The sequence below is a fragment of the Marmota flaviventris genome, chromosome 15, assembly GCF_047511675.1.
Source record: "Marmota flaviventris isolate mMarFla1 chromosome 15, mMarFla1.hap1, whole genome shotgun sequence".
Lineage (NCBI taxonomy): Eukaryota > Metazoa > Chordata > Mammalia > Rodentia > Sciuridae > Marmota > Marmota flaviventris.
Genome location: NC_092512.1, coordinates 82,592,539 through 82,614,162, shown reverse-complemented (window position 1 = coordinate 82,614,162; position 21,624 = coordinate 82,592,539). Strand labels below are relative to the sequence as shown.

The following is a 21,624-nucleotide window of genomic DNA, read 5'->3' as shown; positions in this document are numbered from 1 at the left end:
CTCACCAATCAAAACACATAGACTGGCAGATGGATTAAAAAAAAAGACCCAACAATATGCTGCCTTCAAGAGACTGATCTCATAGGAAAAGACATCCACAGACTGAAGGTGAAACGTTGGGAAAAATCATACCACTCACATGGACTGTAGAAACAAACAGGGGTTTCCATCTTCATATCAAACAGACTTCAAGCCAAAGTTAATCAAAAGGGATAAAGAGGATATTTCATACTGCTGAAGGGAACCATTTATCAACAAGAAATAACAATAAATTTATAAGCAACAAACCATGGCACGTCTATGTTCATCAAAAGAACTCTTCTCAAGATCAAGAGTCAAATAGACCACAACACAATAATTCTGGGTGACTTTAACACACCTCTTTCACCATTGGATAGATCATTCAAACAAAAGCTGAACAAAGAAACTATAGAACTCAATAATACAATCAATAATTTAGACTTAACTGATACATATAGAATATTTCATCCTTCAATGAGAGAATACACTTTTTTCTCAGCAGCACATGGATCTCTAAAACAGACTATATATTATGCCACAAAGCAACTTTTAGCAAATATAAAAAAAGTAGAGATACTACCTTGCATTCTATCAGATCATAATGGAATAAAATTAGAAATCAATGATAAAATAAAAAATAAAATCCACTCCAACACCTTAAGGCTAAATAATATGCTACTGAATGAACAATGGGTTGCAAAAGACATCAGGGAGGAGATTAATAAACTCTTAGAGGTGAATGAGAACACTGATACAATGTATTGAAATCTCTGGGACACTATGAAAGCAGTTCTAAGAGGAAAGTTCATTGCATGGAGTTCATTCCTTAAAAGAAGAAAAAGTCAACAAATAAATGACCCAATATTACATCCCAAAGCTCTAGAAAAAGAAGAACAAATCAACACCAAATGCAGTAGAAAACAGGAAATAATTAAAACCAGAACTGAAATCAATGAAACTGAAACAAACAAAAAAAAAATTGAAAAAATGGACAAAACAAAAAATTGGTTCTTTGAAAAAATAAATAAAATTGACAGACCCTTAGCCATGGTAATGAAGAGAAGCAGAGAGAGAACTCAAATTACTAACATATGTGATAAAAAAGGAAATATCACAACAGACACTACAAAAAAATAGAGAAGATAATTAGAAACTATTTTGAAAACTTGTACTCCAATAAAATAAAAATATCGAAGGCACCGACAAATTTCTGGAGTCCTATGATTTGCCCAAATTGAATCAGAATGATATACACAATTTAAACAGATCAATTTCAAGTGATGAAATAGAAGATGCCATCAAAAGTCTATCAACCGGGGCTGGGATTGTGTTTCAGTGGTAGAGCAATCGTTTAGCATATGCAAGGCCCTGGGTTCGATCCTCAGCACCACATAAAAATAAATAAACAAAATTGTGTCCAACTACTTCTTAAAAAAAAGAAAAAGAAAAAAAAAAGTCTACCAACCAAGAAAAGCCCAAGACTGGATGGGTACACAGCTGAGTTCTACAAGACCTTTAAAGAAGAACTAATACCAATACTCTTCAATTTATTTCAGGAAATAGAAAAAGAGGGAGCACTTCCAAACTCATTCTATGAGATCAATATCACCCTGATTCCAAAACCAGGCAAAGACAAATAAATCAAAGAAAGAAAACTTCAGACCAATATCTCTAATGAGCATAGATGCAAAAATTCTCAATAAAATTCTGGCAAATCGAATACAAAAACATATCAAAAAGATAGTTCACCACAATCAAGTGGGATTCATCCCAGGAATGCAAGTTTGGCTCAACATACAGAAATCAATAAATGTAATTCAACACATCAATAGACTTAAAGATAAGAACCATATGATCATCTCAATAGACACAGAAAAAGCATTCAACAAAATACAGCACCGCTTCATGTTCAAAACACTAGAAAAACTAGGGATAACAGGAACATATCTCAACATTGTAAAAGCTCTCCACGCTAAGTCCCAGGCCAACATCATTCTAAATGGAGAAAAACTGAAAGCATTCCCTCTAAAAATTGGAACAAGACAGGGATGCCCTCTGTCACCACTTCTATTTAACATAGTTCTTGAAAATCTAGCCAGAGCAATTAGACAAAAGAAATTAAAGGGATACAGATGGGAAAAGAAGAACTCAAATTAGAACTATTTGCCGACAATATGATTCTATACCTAGAAGACCCAAAAAATTCCACCAGAAAACTTCTAGCAAAGTAGCAGGATACAAAATCAACATCCAAAAATCAAAGGCATTTCTATATATCAGTGACAAATCCTCTGAGAGGGAAACTACCCCATTTACAATGGTCTTAAAAAAAAAAAAAATACTTGGGAATCAACCTAACAAAAGAGGTGAAAGACCTCTACAATGAAAACTACAAAGTGCTAAAGAAAGAAATTAAAGAAGACCTTAGAAGATGGAAAGATCTACCTTGCTCTTGGATAGGCAAAATTAATATTGTCAAAATGACCATACTACCAAAAGCATTATACAGATTTAATGCAATTCCGATCAAAATCCCAATGGCATTCCTCATAGAAATAGAAAAAGCAATCATGAAATTCATCTGGAAAAATAAGAGACCCAGAATAGCTAAAGCAATCCTTAGCAGGAAGAATGAAGCAGGTGGCATCAGTATAACAGGCCTTAAACTATACTACAGACCAGTATTAACAAAAACAGCATGGTATTGGCACCAAAATAGACTGGTAGACCAATGGTACAGAATAGAGAACAAAGAGACTAACTAACATAATTACAGTTTTCTTATATTAGACAAAGGCACCAAAAACAAACATTTGAGAAAAGACACCCTCTTCAACAAATAGTGCTGGGAAAACTGGAAATACATATGCAGCAAAATGAAACTAAACACCTATCTCTCACCATGCACAAAACTCAACTCAAAGTGGGTCAAGGACCTAGGAATTAAACCAGAGACCTTGTGTCTAACTGAAGAAAAAGGAGGCCCAAATCTCCATCATATCAGATTAGGCCCCTACTTCCTTAATGAGACTCCTATAGCACAAGTATTAAAATCAAGAATTAATAAATGGGATGCATTCAAATTAAACTTGTTCTCAGCAAAAGAAATGATCAGTGAGGTGAATAGAGAACCTACATCTTGGGAGCAAATTTTTACCACTTGCACATCAGATACAGCATTTATCTCTAGGTTATATAAAGAACTCAAAAAGCTAAACACCAAAACCACAAATAACCCAGTCAATGAATGGGCCAAGGAATTGAACACATTTCTCAGAAGGTGATATACAATCAATCATCAAATATATGAAAAGATGTTCAACATCTCCAGCAATTAGAGAAATGCAAATCAAAACTATTCTAAGATTTCATCTCACTCCAGTCAAAATGGAGCTATGAAGAACACAAACAAGGGCTGGGGTTGTGGCTCAGAGGTACAGTGCTCACCTAGCATGTGTGAGGCACTGGGTTCTATTCTCAGCACCACATAAAATAAAGACATTGTGTCCACCTAAAAGTAAAAAATAAATATAAAAAAAAAAAAAGAACACAAAAAGCAATAAGTGTTGGAGAGGATGTGGGGAAAAAGGCTCACTCATACATTGCTAGTTGGACTGCAAAATAGTCCAGCCAATTTGGAAAGCAGTATGGAAATTCCTTGGAAATCTGGGAATGGAACCATCTTTAGACCCAACTATCCCACTCCTCGGTCTATACCCAAAGGATTTAAAAACAACTTACTACAGGGACACAGCCACATCAGTGTTTATTGCAGCACAATTCACAATACCTAAACTGCAGAACCAACCTAGATGCCCCTCAGCAAATGAATGGATAAAGAAAATGTAGTATATATGCACAATGGAATATCACTCAGCAATAAAAGAGAATAAAATCATGGCATTTGCAGGTAAATGGATGGAGCTGGAGAAGATAATGCTAAGTGAAGTTAGCCAATCCCCAAAAAACAAATGTCGAATATTTTCTCTGATTTCTCTGATAACGAGACTGATTGATAGTGGAGTTGGAAGGGGGAGCATGGGAATATTAGACAAACTCTAGATAGGGCAAAGGGGAGGGAATGGAAGGAAGGAGGCAAGGGATGTAAAAAAGATAGTGGGATGAGATGGACATCAATACCCTCAGTTCCTATATGAAGACACGAATGGGGTGAATATATTTTGCATACCAGAGATATGAAAATTGTGCTCTATATGTGTAATATGATTGTAATGCATTCTGCTCTCATATATAACAAATAGAATAAAGAATTTAGAAAGGGCGGCTAGGGTGGTAGCTCAGTGGTAGAGTGCTTGCCTCAAACGTGTGAGGCACTGGGTTTGATCTTCAGCACCACATAAAAATAAATAGATATTGTGTCCATCTACAACTAAAAAAGTATTTAATTTTTTTTTTTTTTAAAAAGAATACAATGTAAAGAAAAACTTATTTTAAAATACTGTCTAGGGCTGGGGTTGTTGCTCAGTGGTAGAGTGCTTGCCTTACACGTGTAAGGCCTTGGGTTCGATCCCCAGCAACACATAAAAATAAACAAATAAAAATAAAAGATATCATAACCCAATTGAGTCAAATGTATGAAAGATGATATATCATGAGCTTTGTAATGTTTTGAACAACCAATAAAAAAAAAAATAAAAGATATTGTGTCCATCTACAACTAAAAAATAAATAAATAAATAAAATACTGGCTAACTCCTTATGATTACTGAAACATTTTTATTATCTACAGTGTGGATAAGGGAAAAACAATGAAGGCACTCTATCTGTAAATTGTAAGGCAAGAGAATTAGAGCTAATTATAAAAGGAAGCTATATTTATACTTTCATGCTATATCAAAAAAGAATAAAACAGAAAAACTGAGTACTTCATCTCAGAGAATTATAACTCAGTTTATTTTATAAAGTAATACTACTGATTAACAATATATTTTTTTAAGAATTTAATTATTTCAGGGAGGTCATGAGATAAATAAATACTAAAATGAATAAGAAATTTAAGGGAAGATGTAATGATCCATGTTTGGGATGGCACACAAAACATTTACTACATGAGAAGATAATCCCTTCTTTTTTGTTTTTGTTTTGTTTTGGGGTCAAATCATTTTATTGAGGAGGTTTGAGGTTAAGGAGTACTGAAGAGCTGAAATGAATAATTGGATCTGACATCCTCTGCAGGGCCAGACCTTGCTGTTGCCGAAAGAAAGAAGATAATCTTTTGCTAAGAATATTTAAGTAGTAACTGAAAGCACACCTACGTTAAATTCTCTGCCCAAACCAGTCACCTTAGAAAGCACTTCTCTGACCACTGCATCCAGGTAAATATGGGCATATACATCCACCCTAGTCAAGGAGCTATCTATACTTGGTTATCACCCTATGCCACTTTTAACACTTCTGTATGACTTAAGTGCTAGGATGCACTTTTTCTTCTGCATTCCTTAAGTGCTACCTAACACTTCTGTTCTGTATTATTCTGTAGACTGCCTGTTGGCCATCAAGAAAGCAGATTCTTGGAAGGCAGGAGTTTTGCCTCTTCATCACCAGGCATGTGCTCCATCAATATCTCAGGAGGCAGGAGAGAATTTGGTGAAATGCTACATAAAGAAAAAGAACTAAACAAAATGCAGGTTTAAAGGGATTGGCTGACTACAAAAAAAAAAAAAAAAAAAAAAAAAAAAACTTTTATGTAAGTTTGATTTCAGATTATCCTGTCATATAAGATAGTGTTTTGTTTTATTTTGTTTTGTTTTGTTGAGGGGAAAAAAGGCAATAGATTAAATGTGTCCATTTGATGTGACCTAAATGATACTTCTACTCTGTTAAAAGATACCTTGTTTCTATTAGGAGTTTCACCTTGAGAAACAAAGTGATGATAACATTAGCCATGCAATGAATGCCAAGGCAGACAATGTGTGTTTTATAAAGAACTTGTGCAGACACTTACCTGGATGCAAGAGACAAAAGGTGGAAAGGAAAAAAAAGTGGTATTAAGAAAACGGTTGAAGTCTTGAAGCAAGTTTTGAGTGATGTTGTTTTTTTCAGACATCGTCTTAAATTTATCCATCTCTTTCAGAATCCCAGAAAACAAGCTACTAAAGAGCTGTTTTGCAATTATTGGGTCTCTCTATAAAAAATTCAAATTTGAAGACAAATTAGGGTCTGAAGTATAAAAGCTATGATTCACCAGAACTTTACATGAAAATTAAACTGCTGCAAACACATCCCCTTATATACCTAACTTCTTTGGAAAGTTTAAGCTGGTATCATATAGGGGAATGCTTTAATCAAATATATCTGATAATATATGCTATGAGCCCATGTACCTTTGACTTAAAGAGATTAATTTTTTTTTTTACTTTTATCTTAAAATATTTTTAGTTATACAGGGACACAATATCTTATTTTGTTTATTCATTTATATGTAGTGCTGAGGATTGAACCCAGTGCCTCACATGTGTGAGGCAAGCACTCAGCCACTGAGCTACAATTCCAGCCCTAAAGAGATTAATTTAAAGGCCAACTTCATCAACATGTAATGACACAGGCATCTGAGTTGAGTTTGGAACCCCAATTACTCATCATTAAACTGGGGCTGATGAACAAGCCTCAAGGAGTTGAGGTGAAGACTCGTCAAGATAACACATGTGGACAGGGCACACCAAAGAGCAGGTGTCAACCTCACTACAGAGGCAGTGCTATGAGACACCAGGGAACTAGGAACTGAGAAATAGTGGACCTTAGAAAAACAGGGGTCTCTCCCTTGCCCCACATCCACAGAGATCAATGGCTTTATCACACTATCCAATCTTCACTAACTTATCTACATCTGTATATCAAAATGTCATAAGATTATTGGGAGAATTTAATGTGAGGCTGAAGGCACTTTATGATAACAAAGGGCTGCACTGTAGTGAGTTATGTGAATCTGTACACAGGATGAAACACACACCTGTAAAAGTGAAAGTGCAGGGGAAATGACAATGAACAAGGCCTATAGTCTGTTAACACTGCTGTATCAGTATCAATACCTAAGTACTAATATTATAGTACAATCACATAAGATGTCTCCACTAGGGGAAGGTGTGGGAAAGATATGTGAATGATACACCATTTTTACAAATTCCTGTCAATCCATAATTATTTAGATGAAATAAAAAGCTCATAGGCTAAACACATGTAATCTATGATTATAATCAATATTAGTATTGGAAAATTTAAGTACAATAAAAAATAAGACATTAGGGCTGGGATTGCGGCTTAGTGGCAAAGCACTTGCCTCGCACGTATGAGTCACTGGATTTGGTGGTCAGCACTACACAAAAAATAAATAGATAAATAAATAGAATAAAGGTATTATGTCCATGTACAACCAAAATAATATTTTTAAAAAAGTAATGCATTATATTTAGGTGCCCAGCATAATGTTTTTACACACACACACACACAACAAAACAAAAACACTCTTTGATTTTTAAAATTACTATTTCAGTAAAAGTCAAGGAAATCATGCCTTTGGGGGATAAGAATTCAGTTAGGAAGTATCATCCCCTCACAAGCTTTACTTTGTATCTTAATAACTTAGAAAATGATTTACAGTCCTCTGTTATTAATTTATCAGAGAAAACCAATCCCACTGATAAACTTACTTCCCTAGTCCCCCTAAAAATGCATTTGGGATAAGCAATGATTTAACTGGCTTAGCATTTTAAAGATTACAATTATTGGATAAGAAAAGCATCTTTTCCTTCCTTTTCTTGTTAAAAAAAACAAGAATTAAACCTAGGGCCTCAGATGTGCTAGGCCACCACTGAGTCACATCTCCAACCCATAAAAACAGATTTTATTCTGAATTTACGGATGGAGATCCTGTTGCTCAGAGCATTAACTGACCTGAACGGGCATGCATGTTCAGTTTTACAGCCCCATTCTTGATAACTCTAAGTCAGAGTCTTCTCATGGGAAAAGAAGTCCTAAAACTAGGAAATGGCAGAGATGGGACTTGGAACAGTTTTTAAACCAAGTATACCATTAAGGACAACCAACAATTCACTTATGACATTGTAGCCTGAACACACATACAGCACACTCCTGGACCCACAGCTTTTAACCTGTCAACAGAAAACACTGTGATCAGGGCAGACCTGGGCCACAGCCTGCAATGGGGTGATCAGGCTGCTGTGCTGAATCTGGATGTCAGGAAGGTCTCCATGACGGTAACTTCTGTACAGAACAACCCTGGCATCCTGCTTCATTTTTAACTCACTCTTGATCTCCTATAATCACCAGAAACAAAGAAGGAACATTAGAATTCTATTTAAGAAAATCAAATGAAATTGCCAGGATCCATTTTTAACATAAAGATAAAAGGACAACCATTTTTATTCACACTGGTTTAGTCGTTATACCTTACCAGTTTATAATAAATGATAAATCCACAATAAAATTACTATGGCAGATAAGCAGTGAAAAGGTTATTTAAATATTCATTATGAAGTAATCTGAATATTAATAAATCAGAAGATTTGATTCCAAACTTTTAAGAAATATAACTGTGGTTCCTTTTAATTCCTCTAAGAGTAAGCCTTGGCTCCAAGGCCCAGAGTGATGTGATGCCTCCACCCTGCCTAGAATACATCTTCAGCTTTTCCTTCAACATTGAGGAACCATCTTAGTATTATCTCTCCAGAGAGGCTTTCTACCACCTCTTAACCCAGGACTTTCCCAGATGTGCTCATTACTTGGTTTATTTCTGACATTACACATTATAACTTCAACTTATTTTTCTGTCTGTTCGTGCACTGGACTGACTTCACAAGGGTTTATATTCTGCTCACTTCTACAACACAGTGCCTGGTACTGAGTAAAATGCTCCAGACTTATTTGTTCAATGAATATATGACCACAAACGCCCAGCCTTCAGATGTCTTATTATTTCAATGCCACCCAATTACTGGGCAAATAGCTTCACACTTGAATGTCCATGTCAGAAGAAATGCATGACCACACACAGTAAGTAACTACACTGATCAATTATTACAAACTCTTCTTTGTATCAGGCCAAAATGTTATCTGCAACATCTACCCAGTAATCCTGGTTTCGCTTCCTTCTACTGACCACACATTACTATTTCCTTCAGGCAGGCCTTGTTAGGTTTCAAGTTTAATCAGGAGCCCCGATTTCTCTGAGGAAGTAACGGAGCAAGAGAGTACACTCTGAATTTAGACCCTACTCCTCAAAAGAATGGTTGTAATTAGAGTCAAGAAGATGAAAAGTACATTTTCTCCTCACAAAAGAGTCTGAGGAACCATTCAACTGCTTCATACATTTAGAAATAGTTGAAGGTTTACAATGAATTGGAGTAATGAAAGGGATTTTAATTCACTATCTACACTTTCTTGGAAATTTTGTCGTATTTACTGATTTAAGCAAAACTGAAGCTACAGTTAAACAAATTTTTTTTCATTATTTTTTTCTTTTGTGGTTCTAGAGATTTAACCAGGGATGTTCTACTCTCAATTTTCATGTTTATTTTGACAGTCTCTCACTTAGTTCCTTAAGCTAGTCTCCAACTTGTGATTTTCTTGCCTTAAGCCTCCCAAATCACTTGGGATTGATTACAGGCATATGCCACTGCACTCAGCCATTATTTATACATTTTGAGAAACGTGTAAAATTAATTCATGCCACACCTGTGTCTCTAATCACACCTTCATCAGAGGTGTCTGGATTTTCTGGTAACCCAGCTTACTTGGTCCTTAGGGCTGCCATCCCCTCCCTGTCCCATGGCCTCAGTCTAACCCCAGTTGTGGGCCTCAACCAAAGATGGGCCCTCTGGCCTTGTGGCAGAGAGCTGGGTTAATCCCTTCCCAGAGCAGCTGATGCTGTAGGATATAAAATCAAGGAATAAACAGTGGTCATGTTTCCACCTGTAGGAAAAACTGAACTATAGAGAGGCAAGTGTGAAGCTAAGCTGCACTGAATAGCAGAAAGAGGAAAAGCCAGATCCTAGCAGTATGTGAACCAAGTAGAACACAGACTCAGGAGAATGAAGATTCTCATCAGACATCATGAGCACCCTTCACAACTGAGATATCAAAGGAGCTATGGTTCACATGTAACCTTAACACACACAGTGCTGTTTATGCAATTTTGGTTTGCAAATCAACACTGGAACCAATATCTGACAGAGCGTTATTTCCTTGTATACATTCTTTGATAGAAAACAGGCATTTCTGACACATTTGTGAAAAAGATACAAACCTTCTCCCGTTTTTGATCATCAAGGCCTTTTTTGGCATACATCAAACTGAGTTTTTCTTGGTCCTTTAAAAATCGTCTGCGTAACCTTAGTATTTCTGCTCGGCTGTCTGTGCCTGAAGGACAGAGTGGGGTTGGTTACTGACAGTCAATTCAATATGTGCACTCAGCCTCAACTCCTTCCCAAGAGCTCCTAAAGTAAAAGTGTGCTTTTCTACTTTAATATTTTTACTTAGTATTTTCATAAAGATATAAACTTAGAAAGAATAGCAAGAGGAGACACAAGATTATTGTGTCTCAGCAATTTTGGAAGCTAAAAGAACAAGAAAGTGAATCTGTGACAGTAGAAGCAAATGTGATTCCATTTTGTTTTATGACTTCATCCTGTAAAACAACCATGCCAAGTAGAAGGGTCATGACTGAGGCAAGATGTTCTTTTCCTTTTTACTATAGAAACCTTTAAGAACACAGAACTACCTAACGGGGCACTGTTTTTGTAACTAGGGTAAGGGGGCTCTGTTTCTGTAACTGGGGTGACTGGGCCAACTGTGATTGGTTAGGCTTCCCACCACTTGACTGCAATCTCCTGCTTCTGTAACCTGGCTTGCTTGAATTGGCTAAACCCCCGAACATCCCTTTTGCGGTTTTTAGGCTTATAAGAGTGCCCTTGCAATTGTTCGTGACTGATCAGGGGAACAGCTTTATGTTCTAGTCAGACACCACCGGTGTGGCTTCAATAAAGGTTTGATTCGATTACATGTGAGTGGTCTGGAAGTCAGTTTATGAAACCCTGGGGCGAAGCTTTAACTATAACAGATCCTGGAGAGAATCTCAAAGGCTCAGGATATGGCTGGACTGGAGAAGGGGCAAAAGTGAAGCTGCAATAGGAGGTACGAAATGAGAGCAGAGGTCCCCACATGCATGGCTACAAGGTGGGGAAGGCCAGCCCAGCATCTGCAGTGTCCAAGAGGACTTCTGAAACCGGTAGTGGCCCTGACATGCTAACAGGAGGCCTTTAGCTTACAGGCAGCAAAGTAGGAAGTTTGCCTCTGCGGCAATCAACCAGGAAAGAAGAGCTGATGCATCAGGGGTCTGTGTCATGGTCCACTTCTACCCCATCTTGCACCCACTCAGTCCCAATATGCATTATTCCAAACACCTTTTAAGTGCCCCACCTGGAAACACAAGCCAAAAATCAAAAATCATCAGACATTTGAGGAAAGCTTCAAATATGAAAGACAGAAACCCAAATAAATGATAGTGAAAGAACAACTGTTAAAGTAGACCATGCAGGGAAAAAAAATTCAAACAATTCCCATTTATTAAAAAGATAAAAGTAGGTGATACAGTTTTGAATCAAGGACTAAAGAAATATTCAGAGATCAAAAACAGCTCATGGAAATTAAAAATATGATACCTCAAAAGGAAGGGTTAGAAGATGAGGTTGAAGATATTTTCTATAAAAAAGACAACAGGAAAAAAAAAGTAGGAAAATTAGAAGGATAATCCAGAGGTCTGATATCTGACCAGTAGGACTCCAAAGAGAAAACAGAGACAAACTGAGGTGAAGAAGTCATCAACAAAAATCAAGATGATATTCTCGAACTAGAAATAGAAGTTTATGGTCCAAAAGGACCCACTTTATGGCCAGAGGAATAGATTAAAGCAGACTTGCATCAAAAGACACTTTTTTGAGTTTTCAGAAAACTGTTTGAAAAGAGATCTGAGGATCTGAGATCCACTGAGAAAAGACACAAGTTCTTACAAAAGATCAATAAGGAGAATGCCATGTCTCTGCTAGTACCTGACAGTTCCCTACCAGGATGTCTACAACTCACCAGGACCCCAGGTGTGCATGCTCTGGAAGCAATATGGTGGCAACAAGATCTTAAAAAGAACTTCCAGCTTAGGACCCTTTTCTCAGAACACTAAGTTGGAAAACTCAGGTCCAGGGAAGTGAAGGAATCTCCAGGATGAGGAGGGGTCTTTAGATGATGGTTGAGCAGAGGCCCTGGGGCACGCAGGCAGGTAGGGGGAGCCCAAGGACCCAGGAGAGTTTCTTTAAGAAAATGGCTAACTAAGCCTGGCATGGTGGCACATGTCATCTGTCATTCCAAAGACTTGGGAAATAGACGCAGGAGGATTGTGAGTTTGAGGCCAGCCTCAACAACTCAGAGAGACCCTGTCTCAAAATAAAAAATAAAAAGAGCTGGGGAAGTAGCTCAGTGGTAAAGCCCCCCTGGGTTCAGTCTTCAGTACCACTCACACAGATACATGCACACAAAAATTAAAAAGATGGGATATCTACATGTTGGGACACAGTAAAAGACAACTACAGAACTCAGGGAAATCTGGTGATAAATATGTAGAAAACTAAAACACATAAACCAAAATAATAACTACTTAGAGAAAAAAATATACAAGACAGAAAAAATCATAGTGTTACTTGTGGCCCAATCACAAATAATGCTACATAGTCAAATAAGAGAAAAACACTAAATACTGATGAAATGAGGACTAGGTGACACAACTGAGCAGGAGGATAGAACATTGGTGGACATGACTGTGTCTCTGTGATAAGCAGGGTGAGGGAGGGAGAAGGACCAATCCTCAAGTGTTTATCATATAAAACCAGATGAGAATGACTAATACTGAAAGAAAAAGCTTGAAGATACGGAAGAACAAAACTCAGGTAAGTGGGTTATATAAATGGCTGCCTCTGACAAGACAATATGCAGAATTGCTGTTTCTTCTAACAAGCTTTTGAGAAGTGTCTGACTCTTCAAATGATATGCACATATAACTCTGATACAAACAAATAGAGGAATTTACTCATGCTTCTAATCTTCTATAAATCTAAATGCATATATCTAAATATAAATCTAAGTTTTGTCTTGGGATCTTTTTGCTGTACATTTTCTCCCTCTGGACTTCCACTCTGCTGGAGAGTTGCAAGTTTCATAAAGAGCTAAACTCCTCTCTGCCCCACCCTCTTGGCCTTGGTTCTACAAGCCTGCCCAACTTTCCACTGTCACCCTCAGCATTCCACTGTGCTGTTGGGGGCCACCCCACCCACCTTCAAGCCAAGACCCTGGATTATGATACCTCTGCCTTGCCTCTTGGTTCTCCTCCTTCCACTTGCTGTCCCCAAAAATCTCTCTCAGAAAGGGTCAGAATTTTCTTGCTACCTCTGCTTAATTCATCTTGTGGCTGCTTCCCAAAGTTCACTCCATTTCCCATAAGCCTGTCTCCTTCTTTGCCTCCTTCACCATGACTCAGGTCCTAGAGCACCCATTTCCTGAACTAGGGAGGGCCCTTGTGTCCTTGGCATGGAGTCCGCTCTCTGTAAACATTCACTCAACTGCTTTAATTCCCTCCCTCCTGCCAAACACACTGCATACTTCTCCACCTTTCTCCTTTTCATCTTCTGCCTTCCTGCATCCCAGGCTCTCAGGCTCCTCCTTCACCCAGGAACATTCCCTCCCTGGATTTAAATTCTTTCACTTTTGAGATGTGGATTATTAATTCTACCTCATTTGATGATCACCAATATATTGTTGAACCCATCCTAATGTTCTAGAAAGTCACTAAATGAAAGGATGTTATTCCCAATTTTAAAAAGAGTTTTTCTGGAACATCTAAAAAACAATGTTTTTAACATGGTAAGTGCCCAGACAACATTTACTGAATTGAATTTTAATGTGCTTAATTACAGACTACAAGGAAATGGGGATACACTCAGAAATTCTGCAGTAATTTACAAGGTAAACTATTTTAAACATGCTTCAGCAAGCTTACTTACCATCTTTCACTTTGTTATCCACCTCATCCCCAGGAAGGCCCAGCCTTTTTCCCCCAAAATCAGGTCCCACTGACTTCCAGGGAGCTCTCTGTGACTTTTCCTTCCTCTTGTTGGCAAACAACAAGGAAGAAGACAATGAATCAGATGAAGAGATCGTATAATCTGCCATTGGGTCAATACTGCTCCCAGTCAGCCAATTAAACGAGCTTCTTCCATCTGCAAATACATATGATCAGAGCATTGAGGACTCTTGGCACCACAGCTTAGCCTGTACAGGGCAGCAAACCTGCTGGGGCACACCCAGAAGCATTCAGGCTTCTGTAGCCACCTGAGACATTGGGCAGAGGCTCGGCCAGCTCTCCAATGTGCAACCCAGGGTAGTTCAGATACTTGAGTCTCAGTGTCTACACTTGTAAAATAATGTACTCCTTTGTCCACTGTGATCATGATACTTTGTATCTCCTATAAGGTGCTAGAAGTCCATTATTCCTAAAATTAGTGTTGCAGAATTTTCATTGTGATTATTCAAATTCATCTTATTTTCAGATATAATAGAATGTGAAAACACAATTGTATAAAAGGAAAAATGTTTGAGTGTTTATATAAAATTAAGATTTTTACTCTATAATTTATACTTTGTTTATCAAAAGAAGCAATTAAGCCATTTGAGAAAGAACAAGTTTAATAAATTATTAACACAGTAAATAAATTAGTTTAGCTGTACTTTGCTTGTAAGATAAGATGTTTTAAATTCAATGCACAAATAGTTTTCTGGAGAAAACCAAATCAAAACAAACATTTACTTAAATTGTCCCTTTAGTCAGAAATAATCCTTTTCTCCTTTCAAAAAACATTGTGGTAAAACATACATAATGTTTACCATTTCAGCCATTTTTTAAGTGTACAGTTCAAGGCACTAAGCCCATTCACATCATTACATCCATCTCTAGACCATTTTCCTCTTAAAAACTGACACTCTGTACCCACTATAGTGCCTCATCTCCCTCTTCCTCAGCCTCCAGCAACTACCCCTCTACTTTCTGTCTCTGAGAAGCTATTCTGGGACCTCCATTCTTTTCTCCTTTGACTAATACATCTTTCTTATGGTTTTATGACTTTTTGCTATTCTCACTTGTCTCATAAAAGGTCAGTGTTCTTGCAATAGAAGCTTCCACAAGTCATAGCACTGGGCGACTGGTTACCTGAAGTTTGTGTAGGGGTGAAATCATATTGCTGTTGGGTAGCCCGAACTTGCCCAGCCTTTGGCCACTGAGCTGGAAGGAAGCCTTCCTGGGTTCGGGTCTGCAGAGTGCTTGGGGAGGCCTGGGTCTCAATAAACATTGGAGTGAGAACAGTACTTCGGAAACGCCAATCAGGATCAATGGTATACTCCTGCAAGTAAGAAAGTTTCAAAGGAAATAATGATCCTTCTGTAGCAACATTGAATTATTTCTATTTAAAATCCAATGGTACCATCAGCAGATATGTACTGTCATTTCATATTTCTTTGTGAAAAGCAAGTGAAGAAGAACCTTTTCTTACTTTAAAGTCTCAAAAACAATCATTTGCCAAGTACAAAAATGAATCACTACTGGGGGAGAAAATCATCCTCCTCCCATTAACATTCTCCATTAGGAAGCTGATGCCATACTCAGTAATGGCCATGTCACCATAACCTGACCTCTACAAGTCTAATGACTCAACTCTCCTAAGTACCCAAGAGTGCTAAGCATGGTGACAGGTTACATCTGTAATTGGAAAATCCAAAATGCTACAAAATCTAAAACTTCATGAGCAACAGATAACAAGGTGCTACAAGTGGAAAATTCCACACCTGACTTTCTATGACAGGTCATGGCCAAAATGCAGGCCTGTTAAAAAAACTATAAATTTATCTTCAGGCTGTGTATAAGGGGAGTATGAAACATAAATTAATTTTGTATCCCTCCCCCAACCAAAGATATCTCATAATATAGCTCCCCCAAGAATTTTTTTATATTGTATTTATTTATTTTTATGTGGTGCTGAGGATCGAACCCAGGGCCTTGCACATGCTAGGCAAGCACTCTACCACTAAGCCCCAACCCCAGCCCCTCCCCCTAGAATTTTGAAATCTAAACCAATTCTGATCCCAAGCATTTCAGATAAGGGATCCTCAACCTGAACTAGGTTACAACTCAGACCCCCCACTACAGTAATGTCCTTGTCGATGTGTACCACATGGTGATTGTTATAGCTGCTATGAGAAACCACGAACTTGGCACCCACTGGGTAGGCAGGAGTAGTACTAGGAAGGGGAGAAAGAAATCCAATTGCAGTGTGAGGCTGACATTTATGAGCCTCTAAGAAGCAGGGCAGCACATGTAAGTATCTCATAAAGTATGCACATATTTCAAGAAAATTAAGTTTTCTCATTAAGCCATTAGGTGTTTCCTAGCTAACCAACAGGAAAAGAAAGTATGAATACAGAGGTAAGTACTTCACCTGAAATGTGCATTCTGACAGAGGATGTTCAAACATGGGGTTTGGATAATCTGGGCTCATGCTGGTCATTTCAAGAAGAAAATTTGTTGCTAAGCTTAAAAAGTGAACTTCTATCTTAGGTGAATATAAGGAATTTAGTGCTAATAATCGGTCCAAGGTATTTGAAGGTAACCTAGTTTCATGACTCCAGAAATTCCGAACAATTAATCTGAAAATCAGAGAGGAAGAAAGCACATTCTTATACACTGGCAAATAAAAAAAGGTGCTGCACATGGTGTCATGTGGGGTAGGCACAGAAAGTTTTACAGAGAAAGAAACCACATGTATAAAGAGTATAATCTGAGTTATAAAAAATAACATGGGTTGAAGGAAAAACACATATCCCCAAAATGTATCACATTTAACTGGTACTTTTCTTCTCCTATTCTCTGGGAAGTTTTTTTTTTTTTTTTTTTTTGGTGGTGATAGGGATTGAACCCAGGGCCTTAAGCATGGAAGGCAGGTGCCCTACCAACAATGCACTCCAAAAATTACTACCAAAACTTTTTTACAACATTAGCCAAAAATCAGTTCAGGTATTATAATTTATGAATGTTTATGAAATTCAAATGTAATTTTTAAAAAATATTTATTTTTTAGTTTTTTAGGTGGACACAATATCTTTATTTTATTTTTATGTGATGCTGAGGATCAAACCCAGTGCCTCGCGCATGCCAGGTGGGAACGCTACCACCTGAGCCATATCCCCAGCCCTTTTTTTTTTTTTTTTTTGATACCAGGGATTGAACTCAGGGGCACTCATTCACTGAGCCACATCCCCAGTCCTATTTTGTATTTTATTTAGAGACAGGGTCTCACTGAGTTGCTTAGCACCTTGCTTTTGCTGAGGCTGGCTTTGAACTTGCGATTCTTCTGTCTCAGCCTCCTGAGGTGCTAGGATTATAGGTGTGCACCACTGTGAATCCAAATATAATTTTTAAAAACTCAATGAGTTTAAATTGTAGAATAGAAAAAAAATCAGTGATAAATCACATAAAAAGTTGATGTCTCTTAGATGTTTTGGTACTTGGTAAGATACTCATAGACTTTCTCTTCATTTTGAAACACTGTAACTCACTGAGTACAGAGTGCTTTGTCCTCACCAGTTTTATTTTAAAGTAATTTGTCAGGATTTTAAAAAGATTTTTTTTAGTTGTAGTTGGACACAATACCTTTATTTTATTTATTTATTTTTATGTGGTGCTGAGGATCAGACTCAGTGTCTCACACGTGCTAGGCAAACACTCTTCATAATGTGATTTTAAATACATTTTTACTAAACATTATGAAATGCAAGATGTAGAGAAAATGCTGACACTACAAATACATTTGTAAAACTACTGAGATATGCTCAAATCTAGTCTAGAAAGCAATACTCCTAAAATTTAATTATTTTGGCCCAATTATTCCAGAGGAACACTTACTGAAGCCCAAGGTTCTCATCAATCAATCCTTGAATCAGCACATCTTTTGCCAACTTAAATAATTCCTGGGAGTCATCATCTGTTTGACTTTCTGGATCTCTGAGAAAGCAAAAAAAAAAAAGAAAAGAAAAACATTAATACTCCATTCTAGTTCTTTTGTTCAATCTAATCACTGTCTTAGAATTGAAGGAAGAAGGCTGACTTGTCACGGGACTGTCCCTCCCATTGGCACAGTGGGCACCTTACTCTGGGAGTGTAGGCCAGACCTGCCCCGTTCTCTAGTGACTCTTACTCCTGTCACTGCTGTCAGAAGGGGAAGGGAAAGGAGCAGGAAAGGTGAGGGTCCCCCAGGGATGTGGGGTCCTGGCAGAGGCATCTCCTCAATTTTGTCAGATTTTAAAAGGATAACTACAAAAATAAGTTTTATGAGGACACTCGGGTACTTTTAACTCAACCAATAATTTCATTCTCTGAATATTTCCTACTCATACATGAAATAAGTTAAAATAAGAAAACAATATACTAAATTATATGACTAAAAAATGTTTTATTATGTTCCAGATTGCTAAATATACCCAAAAGATCCCTCAAAAAAGAAATATAAAATGTCAATGTATGGTTTACCTATAATTGTCATGAATCCACATGAGAATATTATACATTTGTTCCCTACAAATTGGAGAAGGATGGGAAACAAATTCCACAATAGGATTCAGAAGTTCTCGGAGTTCTACTGGTTTCAATTTTGCCAACATCTTATAAATTATGTCCAAACATACTTTTTGTCTTTCATCGTCTCTATAATAAAAATTTAAAATGCACCAATTTAACATTATAATACAGTTTCAAAATTTGTTATGATATTGCCATCACCATAAAAAGAGGGGGAAAAAAACTGTTATAATACTACACCTACAAGACAACAATTAAATATACTAAAATGGATTGGACTCTGAAATAGAAAAAAAAGACATGAGTAAAATGCAAATAAGGTTTCACTTATTTATCAGTAGTGTGCTAATGTTACTTTCTTTGTTTTGACAACTACACCATTATTAAAAATGGGGACACTGGGTGAAAGATGTGGGAATTCTGTAGACTATCTTTTAACTATTCTGTAGAAATAAAACTACTTCAAAGTAAAAAGTTTATTTTAAAAAAGAATACCTGATGGTGGCAAACAAAATAAGATACAAGGAAAAGAAATCATAAAATCCAAAATTCAAGTGCTACTTGGTGTGAACTGAAGTATAGTCTGAGTCCTAAATGAAGTAAACACCTATTTTTATGTTTTACTCCTTAAAGTATTCAGCTTAATGCCTTATACACAGTACACAGTAAATATTTACTGAAGGATATCAGAAGAGAATGATTTATATTCCTTGTTACTGGCACATTATACAAATGTCAGGAATTTATCACTATGTAAAATACATAGATGAAGACTGGAAAAAGACTATAGAAAAGAAAATAATTTAAGCGATGCACAGCTTTCTCTTTTTATTTTTGTTTGTTCTAATTAGTCATACATGATAGTAGAATGCATTTTGACACAAATGAAGCTCAACTTCTTATTCCTCTGGCTGTATCTGGTGCAGAGTCACTTCTGTAGTGTAATCATACATGTACATAGGGTAACAGTGGCAACTTTCTCTTTTAAGTTTACTTTTATGCTACACTGCAATTTTGGAAATAAATGAAAAATTTTAACACATAAATGCACACATTCTAAATCTAAAGAGAGCCTGACAATGCAATGCCCTGGGACACCTCATGTATTTGTCAGTGAAATACACAAGGCTTGGATGTGACCTCTGCAGGCACCTAGACAGAGGGGCCTATGAGCAGGCCCACCTCCTGCTTACATTTCATTCCTATACCGTCTTCACCTTTTCCTCTTAAAGTTCACAAATACATGCATTTCATGAAAACAGGCAAGTGCTTAATGAGTTGAAAGAGATATCTAAACAAATGAACATTTTATGATCCATTTAACATCTGAAGGCATGGGGTTGGTGTTCACCCACCTATGTCTCATGACTTGAATGAAGTCCTTGCTCTTTAACTGGAAATACAGGTCTGTTATTTCCTCTGCACGACAAAGTACCACCTCTAGACAAAGCGTCTTCATAACGCCATGAAATTTTGGCAGCAGAAAAAATACGGCATTCAAGAACCTAATGGATGGTAAGAAGCCAGATGAGAGGACTGCTGCTGACCCCACCCGCCACAATTGATCCCATAACCCCTACCTGTCAGCCAGGGGAGGGAAACCCTTCACTGCTTTGTTCAAGCACACAATAAATTTGTCCTCCATAGTATTCTGATGTTGCTTCAACTGTTTCACAACCAGTTCACACACCGACTCCTCCAAGACCTGAAACATTAAGTTTCTTTCAAATACATAAAAATGGAAACTTATGTTAAGTAATGAAAAAAAGGTATGTCTTGGATATTTAAGTGAACCCAAGGAAGATGTCCAGTGCTATCTCTTACACCTGGGTTCACAAGGTGAATGAAGAAGGAAGCACTGGGAATGATCAGGAGTTTGTATTAACACCAGATAGTTCTGAGGCTCAGGGTTCTTGAGAAGGTCCTATGAGAAGAAACCAGGCCACATAATTGGTAGTGTGCTATGAGCTGCTTAATGCCCTTGCCTCCTTCTGACACAGAAACGCTGCAAGTAAATCCTTTGAGAATCTAAAATTAATTTTAATGTGTCTCAAATACAGTTTAGGACATGATTTATAATGTTCAGATCTGGTCAAACATTCATAGACCAGTTTCCAAACTACTCTAAGTAACAGCCCCTATCACTGTGTCTCTGCCTATCCCACTGTCTCTTTACCATGTATTACTGTGTTACCAGCAGCCAAGCCAGGGATCCCGGCTGGCTGGCTTTGGCCACCAACTGGCATTTGAAATAGGCAAAAGGATGAAAAAGAAAAAATGGACTTTATGCAGTTTGATTAAACTAGGGAGAAGCAGCTACATTGTTTCTCCATTGGTCTCACAGACAGTTACAATTCATAAAGACCAAAACCAGGCAATACATATATGTAGACTTAGATAGGCTGTGCTTAGTCAGACAATGTCAGTCTTAGTTTCCTTGGGGTCCGTCCTCATCATTAGGCAGGAATCAGGAAACTGCTTTAATTTCAAAGGGGATTTGTTTCAAATCTACTGTTAAATACTCATTTGCATATTATCTGTCCCCTCTGTAATTGTCAACTCTCTAAGGGCACAGATACGGCCTGTCTATTCTATGCTATATCTTCCGGGCCTGAAACTAACAAGTCCTCAAAAGTAGGAACTCAATATAGACAAGTACTGGACAGAGTCTACTGGAATGAATTTATGGAAAATGTTCACTTTCTTCATTCACGGCTCACTCACCTGCTTCTTCACAAAGACAGAAAAGGAGAAAGCAACATTTCAAAGGCACTAAGATCAAATGGATAGTTTTTCAATACAAATTTACCAGTATGAGACTACTTAAATTATGTTCCAGGAAATCCTTAACCACAAATTTCAGTGGTTTCGAACCCCGTGTAAAATATTTCAAGTATTTCCCT

The 21,624-nt window shown here is 37.3% G+C and overlaps 1 protein-coding gene and 1 long non-coding RNA gene across 3 annotated transcripts in view; one reads left to right on the top strand and one right to left on the bottom strand.

The window, feature by feature from the left end:
- Positions 1 to 21,624, bottom strand: part of Prkdc (protein kinase, DNA-activated, catalytic subunit) — a 175,759-nt gene that overhangs the window by 57,950 nt on the left and 96,185 nt on the right. For both annotated transcript variants that reach the window (XM_071602379.1, XM_027932827.2), the window contains exons 53-62: positions 20,302 to 20,426; positions 20,077 to 20,226; positions 18,674 to 18,847; positions 18,050 to 18,148; positions 16,587 to 16,794; positions 15,305 to 15,494; positions 14,103 to 14,318; positions 10,304 to 10,416; positions 8,184 to 8,315; positions 5,987 to 6,166 (exon numbers count right to left, since the gene is read on the bottom strand). In XM_071602379.1, the coding sequence (XP_071458480.1) occupies positions 5,987 to 6,166; positions 8,184 to 8,315; positions 10,304 to 10,416; positions 14,103 to 14,318; positions 15,305 to 15,494; positions 16,587 to 16,794; positions 18,050 to 18,148; positions 18,674 to 18,847; positions 20,077 to 20,226; positions 20,302 to 20,426 (1,587 nt within the window). The remainder of the gene's footprint in view (positions 1 to 5,986; positions 6,167 to 8,183; positions 8,316 to 10,303; positions 10,417 to 14,102; positions 14,319 to 15,304; positions 15,495 to 16,586; positions 16,795 to 18,049; positions 18,149 to 18,673; positions 18,848 to 20,076; positions 20,227 to 20,301; positions 20,427 to 21,624) is intronic.
- On the top strand, positions 12,907 to 20,370 carry LOC114090627 (uncharacterized). The gene is made up of 3 exons (XR_003582389.1): positions 12,907 to 12,992; positions 14,016 to 14,064; positions 20,127 to 20,370. It is a non-coding gene; the product is annotated as an uncharacterized lncRNA (long non-coding RNA).